The following is a 12474-nucleotide window of genomic DNA, read 5'->3' as shown; positions in this document are numbered from 1 at the left end:
TGCATCTACACGTTCATTAATGTGCTGTAATGACAGGTACTAAACGTGCTGTAATGTGCTATAATGATAGGTACTAAACTTAATGCACTGTGATCAGTGCTCCTGCACATTAGGGCAAATAAACGCACTTTTTTTTTGTGGTGCTACTGCACATTAGATTAAATCTACTGTGCATTAGCACGGGCTTTGACCACCATACTAATGCACAGTAGAATTAGTCTTCTGCACATGAAGTGTCTTGTGTAGACGCACCTCCTTAGAGTCATCCTAGAAGTCATTGTAGTTCACTTGAGCTTACTGTAAGTTAGAACCTGAAAATGTGCAACAACTTTATAGCTGGTTTCTATCCAGGTTTAATTTGAACAGGTAGCAAGGAATACATTGACTGATAGTTATGCCGACAGGGTTGGGAGCCTCATCAGCTAATGGGTCTACCAGCAGTGGGGGAGTGCATCACTGGAGGCAGAAATTGCGGTTCCAGGACCACTTCTGCCAAAAGCAGTATTTCTAAGGGCAGAAATGTGTTTGGGGCCAGTTTAGCTGTGAGCTGAAGAAGTGATCTCCATTGTCCTAAAGTAAAGTAGGGCAGGCCCTCCAGCTGCTAAACAAAACCCAAACCACTTCAATTCTTATTGTGCGTGTGGTGCTTAGTATGGAAGTAGAAAAAGGGGGAGTGGGGCTGTTCCATTTTAAGTAGGGTTGCTGACCATCCCAGCTTGGCTGGGAGTCAGCTGGAATTGGCATCCATCTCCCGGTGACTATTGAAAGGAAGTTTCATAGTTGGTAGGGTCGGAAGGGATCTGAGCAGATCATCAAGTCCGACCCCCTGCCGTGGGCAGGAAAGAATGCTGAGGTCAAAGGACTCCAGCAAGGTGATTATCTAGCCTCCTTTTGAAGACCTTTTGTAGGAGTGAGCACCACTTCCCTTGGAAGTTGGTTCCAGATCCTAGCCACCCTGACTGTGAAGTAGTGCCTCCTGATATCTAGCCTAAATCTACTCTCTGTCAACCTATGGCTGTTATTCCTCATTACTCCTGGGAGATTTATTTATTTTCTGTAAAATATCCTATTAAAATCTCCTGAAATAGCTTCAGTCAGAGTTGACAACCCTAATTTGAGGGTAAGTGCAGGCTGCAGCACCTCTCCTGGAAGACCATTTTAGGCTGGACATAAGAAAAAACTTCTTTACTGTCTGAGCCCCGAAGGCATGGAACAGACTTCCCCCAGAGGTGGTGAATGTGTCTGGAGTAGGAGCTTACAAGCAACATTCGGATGTTTATCTTGCTGGGATCCTTTGACCTAGCTGACTTCCTGCCCCTTGGGCAGGGGGATTGGACCCAATGATCTTACGAGGTCCCTTCCAGCCCTAATGTCTATGAAAGCTATGAAATTCTACTTCCTCCAGAACTTCCTGCTGAGACCCTGGCTGCACTACTTCCTGCACTTTGTTTATGCAGTCCCTGTCTGTGGCTCCACCAAGCTCCCAGACCTCCTGTCAACCTTCTCCTGCTTTGGCCAAGCTGGCCATCTACAAGACCAGGAAGGAGGCTCTGGCCAAGAGGAACCTGGGTGGGCATGGGGCTGACTTCCTCACTCCTCTGCTCATGTCTTGCAGCAGCGTTTCACAAGTTGGCATCCACAAGCTCCCTCGACTCATTTGGGAGACTGCGGGTGCAGGCCAGTGTGCTCTCTTCTGCCTCCCCTTCCAAATCTGGTATTAACCTATGATCTCACTCCCCTTTCTGCTTTCTCTTTGTCCCCGGAATTAACTGGTGTACCCCCGCTGGCATTCCTAATTAAGGGAGGTTTATAGTATTTTGTGATGGGCCTAAGCTGCAATCTTTCGGCATGTCAAATGGGCCTGACTGGGAAAGACACTCTGGCTTGGGCGTTGTGGGCCCATTTCCATCTCCGGACAGAGATGGAATTCACCTGGCAGCGCCCACCCGCGCCTCGGGCCCCCTTGCACACTCCTCCCCGTCCCGCCCGGGTCCCTCTTTTGCCCCACGACCTGCGGTGATGCTTCGTCACAGGGCCCCTGAGAGGCGTCTGAAGTCGTGGGTGGGCCAGGGCCCACCTCGCCTTGAGGGCAACAAAGCAGGGCCGGCGGCGGGGGGAACAAGGGGCGCGGGGCGAGGCCCGCCGCGAGGGACACGCCAGGCCGAGCGAGGGAAGAGGTGGGGTGGCGGGGCCGCCATCCCAGCCTGCCCCGCGGGAGGCGGAGCCGGAGCCGCCGCTCGCAGCCGAGCTGGAAATTTCTCCCCCGCCCCCTTTAGTCCCAGCAGCTCGCCCGCCGCCTGCTCCCAGTGCCGCCGCCATGGCTAACTACATCCACGTCCCGCCCGGCGCCCCCGAGGTGCCCAAGCTGGACATCACGGTGCGCGACCAGGAGGGGCCTGGCTGTCGTCCGGGCGCCCTGCGCCTGCTGCGCCGCCTGCGCCCGCACTGGAGACCCGAGGAGGTGACGCTGCAGGTAGCGGCCAGGGCTGGGGCCCGGGGGGCGGCGGGGCTGAGCACACCCGGCCTGGGGTCCCCCTGCGGCGCCCGGCGGGCCCAGGGCTTGGGCGCGGGCGGGGCGGGGCGGCTCGGCTCGGCTCGGCTCGGCTCCTCCCGCGCTCGCACACAAAGGCCGCTCGCGCCTTCCCCGCCTTCTCGGGACCGCTGCGCAGTCCGGGCCTCCCTCCCCGGTGCTTTCCCTGCGGCTGGGCGGGGGCGGAAAGCAGGTGGCTGCCCCGTCCGGGGGGAGCTGGGGGGTCTAGCCGAAGCCCCCGCTGGGCTTGGGGCGCTTGGCAGCAACGGCGGCAGCTCTGCGCCACTGGGCCGCCCTCCACGGGCGGGGCTGGGAGGCCGCAGAGAGGCAGGTTGGTGGGGAGCCCCGGGCAGGAGGCTGAGCAGGCAGGGTAGGGCAAGGAGCAGCAAGCAGAGCATCAGTTCAATGGGGAGGAGGCTTCCAATTGCACTGAGTCTTCTGGGGGGGTCTGCAAAAAAAAATTGGACTGCCCATCAGGATGCTCTAATAAAATCAGAGACCCCCCCTCCCCCCAGGTTGATTTTCAAATCTTATCGAGGGGCTCTCGTGTCTTATGCAGGGCTTCAGCCCCCCCCCCCCCCTGTAATTTTAATGCTGATGGGGAGCACAGGGCAGTTGGCAGGAAGCAGAGCAGAGTGGGAGCTGGGGACAGGAAGCAGAGCAGCAGATGAGTGGGGAGCACAGGGCAGGAAGCTGTGCACAGGGGAAGCCCAAGGCAGGCAGCAGAAAGAAGAGGGGGCAGGGAGGCCAGGGCAGGAAGCAGAGCAGCAGATCAACTGGGGAGCATAGGGCAGGTGGTAGGAAGCACAAGGCAGGCAGGGGAAAAGGATCAGAGTGGCACTAGGCGCACAGGGCTGACTTGTGGCCGGCCTGCCTGCCTGCCAAAAAATTGGCCCCCAATGCCCAAGGTGATGGCCCCTTGTTTGTGGGATAAGAGCACTCTGCAGGTAGTGACACAGCACATTTACCCTAAAAGTTTATGTTCATTTTGGACGGTACTTAAAGGACTGTGACACCCCTCTCTCCCCAAAAATGTAGTTGATTCAGTCTTGTCCAGCCTGTTTTACTCAGCTGTGAAAAGTCAGTTATTTCAATTCCTTCCTATTTTATGGCAGTGTTGCTCAGCTGGAGCATGTGGAGCTCCCTACAGCTCAGATGACAAGTCCTATACACCAACCCTTCTTGCCTGTGGGCTGGTCCCAAGCCATCATCACCAGAAAGCTGAGCACCGCTAGTTCATGGGATCTTTCTAGATGAATCATTAAAAAAATGCTCTGTTGAGGATATTCTCGTTCTTGAACTGGAAAACGGATTTTAAAAAACCTTATACCGTGTGGCTCAAGGGCTGACCCACAGCTCTTGCTAAGTTTTTAGTGCTGTTTTTTACACAGTAGACCATGGTGTTCATAATTCTGGCTCTTTTCCTGAAACAGTCAGTGGCTTACACCACAAAAACCTTCAATACTGGTGTTTGATTCTTTGGTACATAAGCATAATGACAGTGCAACTTGAGCATATTGTGGGTGAAGTCACAAATAGGCCAGTACTACAAGTTTAAAAATAAATGTGCTTTAATCATGTTTTAGCAGGTAGAAGAATTTTGATCTTAAAATAGTTATTTGATCTTAAAATCATTATTTAGATTTCTTCAGTTTGTACTTTAGTGTCTTTGAGTATATTTAATCATGATGAACATATTAATGAGATTCTTTCAACCACCCTTTATTTTCCCTACTATTTTTTAATGTTGCACCCAGGTAACTAAACTTAAATTTATTCCTCCCCCCTCCATGCAGTCACACATCTGGATTTTGAAGGCCAGTGCAGTGCAATGATGTGAACAGTATAGGCATACTGAATAAAAGTATGCAACAGAAGGAAAGTTGGTGGGAGGACAATACAATCGGTTGAGAAGTAAAAGCTGGAGATGTGTATTGGATGGAATACAGATTTGACTTATCTGAGATGTAGCAGGATTGTCACAACAGCTAAAGAATGTGCTGATGGGCAAGCAGAATGGCTTGTTAATATGAATCTTTTCATAGTTGAGCTGCGTGTCTAGCCACCTTTGATCTTTACGTTAAAGAAGAAAAAAAAAAGTCCGAAGTTTAACTAGGCAAATTAAGTAGTTTGCAGGAATGGGCTGTGATGTGGGCCAAACCTTTCCCAGTTTATCTTGTTTTCCAAGTTGCCATGTTTTTTTAGAGTATTCTGCTGCTTTACTACATGTAGGGTTTTTAGCTCAGTATAAAATATATTTTATAACTGGTTACATATGCTTAAGGCTTTCCAAGCATACTTATTGGTAGAACTTCAGGGGAGAGAAGAAAATCCTGTTAAAATTTGAATATTTCCCAGTTATATCCTTTCACTATAATGTTTAAATATACCAAACTGTATTGGAAATCCTAGTGAATCAGGAAGTGTTACATAACATAAGCTGGTTCCAAAACAAGGAAATTAACTCTTTTTTTCTTGCCTCTGGGTATTCATATTCACTTTTAGTGGGAAATATTCCAAGTTAAGTAATCAAACTGCTTTTTTCACTTCCCACTGTTGTAGAGAAAAAAATCCTTTGATCTAAATATTGCTCTTCCTATCATTTAAATCTGACCACGAGATTAGAATCTGAAGGAAAGTTAGCAAGAATCTAGAACTAAGTGTTCCCATTTTTACCTTCAAACGCTTAAGAATATCTCTTTTCCAGGTGGGCTGTCCTGGTTCACTGTCTTTGCCTAAAATAATCCAAAGCGATATCACAACATATGCTTCTTGTACAGATATTTTCCACTTAACTAAAATCTGCTGTTACACTAGTATCCTTCATTTCATTCAGAAATTGACTGTCAGTCTATGGACTCCTCTGAGAATGAAACAAACAGTTCTTCTAAAAAAAACAAGTTTTGCTTGTCTAGTATTGTTACTCACCTTCTAGCCTTTAAATTGCCTTTACGTGCGTGAATGAATCTCACTACTTTATTTTTAAATTTTTGAATATTTTCAGTTATCCAGTAATTCCTTTATTAGTCATTGGAAAGGTTTTGTAACTTGCTTTAGTCTAAGTCAGGATTTTGGTAGACTGCACTTAAGATGGGCATCTGGGAAGTAAATTAATACAATGATGTTGCAGAAAAAAACTAACGAGTTCTACTTGCGATAGTAATCTTAAAAGGGCAAGGTTAGAAAAATTATAGTGCTGAGTCTGATCCTGTCTCACGATGGATCATGAGTCTGTTCCAAAGCAAATTCTTATGGCTCTTCTGACAAACACCAGTTCAAAATCTCCAAAAGTGCACTTTATCAAAGTCCTTTTCATAATACTGTTAATCATAACAGTAGACCGTAGATTAAAGATTTGAATTGATCATTTAGCCTTCATTGCCACTGCTAAATTAAATGTTATCCATCCTCCAATACTGATATTACAATGCCTTTATTATTGGATGAAGAGGATGGATAAATTAAGTCTCACTATTCTATTCTACACCCTCTAACAGCAATCCTCCTTTGAATCCATTCATTTGCATTATATGTTGCGTCCCTCTAAGCAGATTGTTAACATTTGTATGGAGTTTTTTTCTCTCTGAAATGTAGCTTGGCCTACATCTACTTCCTTCTCAGACCTGAAGAAGGGGACTTGATTCCTGAAAACTTGTGCAACAGCTCTCCCAACTATATGGTTGGTCCAGTAAAAGATGCCATAAAAATCCTTCTCTTGAATATTTCCTGGACCATCAGGGCTACAATATTCCGAATTGACTACGTTATATGCCACTTAATTTTTTAAGGTTTGTGTAATAATTGACATGGCTATAACAGTACAAATGAGGAAAAAAAAAACAGAATTAAAAAAATTCAGCTCCAAAACACTGTTTTAACTGAAGATATTATCCTTCAGGATTCCTACTTTTGTCTTTGGAGTAACTTGTCTCTTTTACATGCCACTCCTCCTCCATTCCTGGTTTATTACTTTCGCATTTTGTCACCCATATGTTTGCGTCATTTTTCTTCAGGCAATTTGTTTTCTTAGTTTTTTTCCCCCACTGTATTCCTTTTCTGTTCGAAATATTTCTTGGTCTGCGGGGTGTTACAACTTTGGTCTGGCTTCAGAGTATAATGAGTAGAGGCACACCAATACATCAGTCCAATATTCGATTGGTACCGATATAAAGAAAACTGGCAGCATCAGATATCGGCATTGACCCCAAAATTTTCTATCGGCATACCCCTAATAATGAGCCTTTAGACCTTCTTAATCAAATAAAATTAAAGTAAGGTAATGTGGTGTTCAAACCATTGCAAGAGTAGAATAGTGGCAGGAAATGCATTTAAAAATAATTGAGGCTTATTCGGTTCAACTTTTTCCAGTATCTGTTCGTTGAAATGCTATAGCATTTTAACGCTTGCTGTATGATACTATGTACATTCTGTCTTGATTGTGGGTTTTTTCTTTTGCCCTTTACATTGCACTTCTTAGGCCTTCTACTGTCTTGTGGGAAATTTCATAGATTTCATAGAGTTGCATAGACATTAGGGCTGGAAGGGACCTCGGAAGATCATCGAGTCCAGCCCCCTGCCCAAAGGGCAGGAAGTCAGCTGGGGTCATAGGATCCCAGCAAGATAAGCATCCAGTTTGCTCTTGAAGGTGTTCAATGTAGGCGCTTGAACCACCTCCGGTGGCAGGCTGTTCCAGACCTTGGGGGCTCGGACAGTAAAGAAATTCTTCCTTATGTCCAGCCTGAAATGGTCTTGTAGTAGTTTATGACGATTCGACCTAATCATCATCCCTAGGGGTGCTCTGGTGAACAAACGCTCCCCCAGATACTGGTGGTCACCCCTGATAAACTTATAGGTGGCCATCAGATCACCCCTGAGCCTGCGCTTTTCTAGGCTAAAGAGCCCCAGGGCTCTCAGCCTGTCATCATAGAGTCTGCTTCCCTGACCTCTGATCATGCATGTGGCTCTTCTCTGGACTCTCTCAAGCTTCTCCACATTCTTTTTGAATTGTGGAGCCCAAAACTGGACGCTGTACTCCAGCTGCGGCCTCACCAAGGCCGAGTACAAGGGGAGAATGATGTCCCAAGATTTGCTTGAGAAGCATCTGTGGATGCAAGCCAGCTTTTTGGTCGCTTTACTAGCCGCAGCATCGCATTGCAGGCTCATGTTCATCTTGTGGTCAATGACGACCCCCAAGTCTCTTTCTTCCATAGTGCTAGCCGACATAGCATTGCCGAGGCTATAAGGATGGTGCGGGTTTTTCTTCCCAAGGTGAAGAACCTTGCATTTATCGGTGTTGAACACCATCAGATTCTTGTCTGCCGACTTGCTGAGCCTGTCCAGGTCAGCCTGGATCACCCGCCTGTCTTCTGGCGTGGATGCTTTGCCCCAAAGTTTGGTGTCATCGGCGAACTTGGCCAGTCCACTTCTGACTCCAGTGTCCACATCGTTAATGAAGATGTTGAACAGTATGGGTCCAAGGACAGAGCCTTGGGGGACCCCACTGGTCACAGGACACCATGATGAGTGACTTCCATCAATTACTACCCTCTGGGTCTGACCACGGAGCCAATTTTCCAGCCAGTGGATCGTGGTGGACCCAAGGCGACAACTGTCCAGTTTCACCAAGAGGTGATCATGGGATACCAGATCGAAGGGTTTTTGAGGTCAAGATATATGACATCAATCTCTTCTCCCTTGTCCAGGTGATAGGTCACCTGGTCGTAGAAGGAAATGAGATTGGTCAAGCAAGACCTACCCGCAACAAACCCGTGCTGGCTATCCCTTAAGATGTTGGCGTCAACCAGTCTATTAAGGATGGCCTCTTTAATAAACTTTTCTAAGATCTTCCCCAGGATAGAAGTCAGGCTAATGGGCCTATAGTTAGCCGGATCCGCTTTCCTCCCTTTCTTGAAGATAGGCACCACGTTGGCCTTCTTCCAGTCTTCGGGCGCTACACCAGAGCGCCAAGAGTTTTCAAAGATCCGTGCTAGAGGCTGGGCTATGATGCTCGCCAGCTCCTTGAGTACCCTGGGGTGAAGATTGTCAGGGCCGGCTGACTTGAAGGTATCCAGCTTCTCAAGATGTTCCTTCATGAAGTCAGCATTAATGGAGGGCAGGGGATCACCCTCACCCAGACTTCCCGTCCCAGTAGCGGGCATGGGCGTCCCATGGGGCTGATGAAAGACCGACGCAAAGTACCTATTTAATAGGTTGGCTTTTTCCTGGGCGTCAGTTGTCAGTTGCCCCATCTAGTTCAGCAGGGGTCCAATATTGCCCCTGCTTTTCCTCCGGCTCCCCACATATCTGAAAAAGGACTTTTTATTGTCCTTGATGCTCAAAGCTAGTTGGAGTTCAGTTGCAGCCTTGGCTTTCCTGGTATGCTCCCTACAGGACCAGACCAGTGCAGAATATTCCTCCTTGGAGGTGACTCCCATCCTTTGTAGGCCTTTCTTTTTAGCCTCAGGAGGTCTGCTAGGTCCCTGGAGAGCCAGGGGGGCTGCTGTGCCCCCTTGCTGTCTTTCCTCCAAGATGGAATAGACTTAGTTTGTGCATTGAGGATCGCTCCCTTGAGGAGCAACCACTCTTCTTGAACTCCCCTCTCCCTGTGGTCATGGTCCCTTAGGGCCTCACTGACAAGCCTCCTGAGCTTGTCAAAGTCGGCTTTCCTGGAGTCAAGGTCTTCCATGTTGCTGACTGACTTGCCAGCTTTTCGGCGGATAGTGAAGGTGATCAGCTCGTGGTCGCTGTCACCCAGCTTCCCATCGATCACTAGGTCGCCGACTAGGTCATCCCCAGTAGCCAGTACCAGGTCGAGCAGCGCTTTGCCTCTCGTTGGCCCATAGACTTCTTGAGTCAGGTAGAGGTCATCCACGCACAAGAGGAAGCTTTGCGACCGCTCAGATTTTGCTGAGCGATCCTCCCACGAGATGTCCAGGTAATTGAAGTCACCCGTGATAACCATGGTCCTGGAGCATGCTGCCTCAGCCGGTTCCCGGGCAAACTCCTGGTCAAGCTCAGGAGTTTAAGAAATTAAAACACTAACTAGCAACATTTCTACTAGCACTTCATATTCCCTATTTTTTTTAATCTAAAAGATGCTTTCACAAGAAGATGATCTTTGTTGCCTAGGTGTTTATCTGCTTATCCTTTTGAAATCATAATCCTCTCCCACTTCAGTTGCTGTGGAGATGCTTATTTTTTATAAAGTATTGTGACTTGTTCAATGTGCTTAAACACTAGTGATGGATGTCTTTACATACTTTTGATACAGGTGGTAAGAAATAAGAGAAAAGAATTAACTATGGTGTCAGAGTTCTCAAATTTTCCTGAGGCTGTAGTGATTTAAGGTGCCCACACCCATTGTGACGTCCTGCTTATGTGATAGCTAACATTAGGCTGTGTTAGATTTTCTAGTCTTATCACTTGATACATACAATTAAAGTAATCAAGCTTTATTATAATAACCATGTAATGTCAGATAATGCAATAAGTCTACATGACTTAATCTCATGCAAGCAAAATGTCATGTCAAGGTGTGCGTACCTGGGTTATTTCTACAGACTCGGTTAACATTTTTACATTGCTTATGGCTATTGTCTCGGGTGTCCTAGGAATATGTATTGGGATGCAGCTTTAATATTATTTTTTTTAAAATAGAGCGCATGATGGCGCACTAACTTAAAATGACAAGCTTCCTCCATATTTTCTATTGTATGAGGAAAAAGAAATTCTAGGGAAATTACTACCTTTTTATTGCTTTCAGGAAGGAAGTCTCTCCCTCTTCCTCCCCCCCTCCCCTTCTCCATCAGATTGCTATGAACTGTGGGGATTTTTGCTGCCACCTTTAGCAGGAGGTATACCCCTCGTTCTGGGATCTTTTGAGCTTATATTAACTTCTACAGCAACAGGAGGTTGGCCACTTTGATCCCCTTGCTTTACCTGTGGGAGGTTAGGGTATTATGTCTGCTGTTGGGGTTGACTGTGTAGTTTTGCTAGGAGGTTAGACAATGAATTTATATACAGTGGTTTGGATAGGGATGGTCCTGTTTCAGGCAGGGGGTTAGACTAGATGACCACTGTAGGTATCTTCAGCTGTGCTTCTCTGAATCTGATTCTCTGTGATTTTGATGTTGGGCCCCCTTATGTGGCAATCTTGAGAAGAGCACAAAAGAAATCGTCACTGGGTAAAATATAAAAACAATCCTGGGAGAAGAGACCATTAACGCAGGATGTCCCCTTGTTGAGTGCCTTAGCCACAAGGATAAAAAGGTCATGCTTCTTTTGCACTCCTTTGGCCCCATGTATCTTAAATTATTTCCTGTAGAACGGTGCAGCTTCATCAAAAAGGTTAGAGAGTGTCCCCGGTTAGCTTTACCTGTCATCTAGTGCAGTGGTTCTCAGTCTCTTTAGACCAGAAGCACCCCTCTGCAAATCATAGTTCTTAGTTTTCACTCTCTTATTTTTCTGCAGTAAAAAAAAAAAAAATAGAGCAATTCTTCTATTGCAAAGAACTCAGAAAGACTGCAATGTGTCTAAATGCTTTTGACACTGTATTCTTATTTGAAGTATCTGGATTTATCTTGTGAATCATGTTTGCACACCTAATAGTGCTTATATTGCATGGCAGCCAGTGACACCCTTAAAAAGCTCTCAAGGCACCCCAGGGTGCTGTGGCTCCCTAGTTGAGAATCACTAGTCTAGTCTTCAGGGCACTCCTGAGGGGTGGAAGGTAGGGACTTAACCTTTCCAGGTGAAAAGGAAACTGAACTTGGATCTCCCACTAAGGCTCCAATTATTAGGCCAGTGGTTGTCAACTAGGGGTACTCATACCCCTGGGGTACTTGAGAAGGCCCTAGGGCAGCGTTTCCTAACTGGTGTGCTGTGGCACACTGGTGTGCCGTCAGGCATGTCCAGGTATGCTGCAGGATTTGGGGCTGGAGCCATGCCCCCTGCCTGGCTGGAGCCACAATTCCACCTGCTGCTGCTGCTGCAGATACAGATGGACGGGGAACGTTGCTCCAGCCCAAAATATTGTCCAGCTGGCTGTGTGCCACCCCTCCCCATTGGTGTCCGGCAGGCTGCGCGCCTCTAACCCAAGACCCCATAGTATGGGCAGCAACAGTGCAGGCCTCTCTTGCCTTGCCTTGCCTGTGTCCATCAGTTGTGACCTAAAGGGAGGAGCTATAGGACTGATGCAACATAGATTAAGCTAATTTATCCTTGTACCCTATTGTCAATTAATTATGAAGTACTGGTTTTAATAGCCAGCCACTTAACACCAATTATGATGCTAGCTAATGGCTACCTGCCTCTTAGGTTAATCTAGAATGGTGGATTTTTGACTGACTGTCTCATATCTGACCACCTGATGATGAAGACTAGATCATGTGTCACAATTTATTATTTTACATCTTTTTGGCTTGCTTCTTCCTCCATTCTATTCAGAGTAAAAGGAGTAGCAGATGGAAAATAATAAGGAGCCCTATTTCAACAAACAGGGTTTCTGGGCTCAGTCTTCCCTTGACAACACAACTCTGAGAGAGCTTATTAAAATCATTCTTTAAATCCTGTGTATTGACAGATATTTGAAATTTTATCTCAATACAGATTGTGACCTGCGTTGGCAACAGGGAGAGGCTACATCCTCTCCTGTTACATAAAATAAGTGAATCAATAGCTGTATTGTATCACTGAATGGTAGAGTAAATCCTTTATGCCTTTGAAAGCACTAGTTAGGTTGGTATAAGCTTTACCCTTGCAACCTGGTGGAGAGCCAGGTTTGCTGTAGTTAAGCTGGCATCTGACAAGTGTTTCTGCTGATCACAATAAAATAGCCAATTGCATTAACTTTTGGAAGATAAGTAGCAATGCAGGACAGGGCATTTTAAGCACTTCAAACAAAAAGCCCTGTTAAATCCACGTTATAGCTGAATATACTGTGGGAA

The 12474-nt window shown here is 46.6% G+C and overlaps 1 protein-coding gene across 2 annotated transcripts in view; it reads left to right on the top strand.

Annotated features, from left to right (window-relative positions):
- The first annotated feature begins 2246 nt into the window (after positions 1-2246).
- Positions 2247-12474, top strand: part of ETNK1 (ethanolamine kinase 1) — a 49213-nt gene continuing 38985 nt past the window's right edge. The window contains exon 1 of one of the 2 annotated variants that reach the window (XM_019489477.2): positions 2247-2473. In XM_019489477.2, the coding sequence (XP_019345022.1) occupies positions 2318-2473 (156 nt within the window). In that variant the 5' untranslated portion in view covers positions 2247-2317. The remainder of the gene's footprint in view (positions 2474-12474) is intronic. The other variant, XM_006269729.4, reaches the window with a different exon arrangement.

Source organism: Alligator mississippiensis, chromosome 4 (assembly GCF_030867095.1).
Source record: "Alligator mississippiensis isolate rAllMis1 chromosome 4, rAllMis1, whole genome shotgun sequence".
Lineage (NCBI taxonomy): Eukaryota > Metazoa > Chordata > Crocodylia > Alligatoridae > Alligator > Alligator mississippiensis.
Note: the sequence above shows the minus strand (reverse complement) of the source record. Positions and strands in the feature narration are given on the sequence as shown.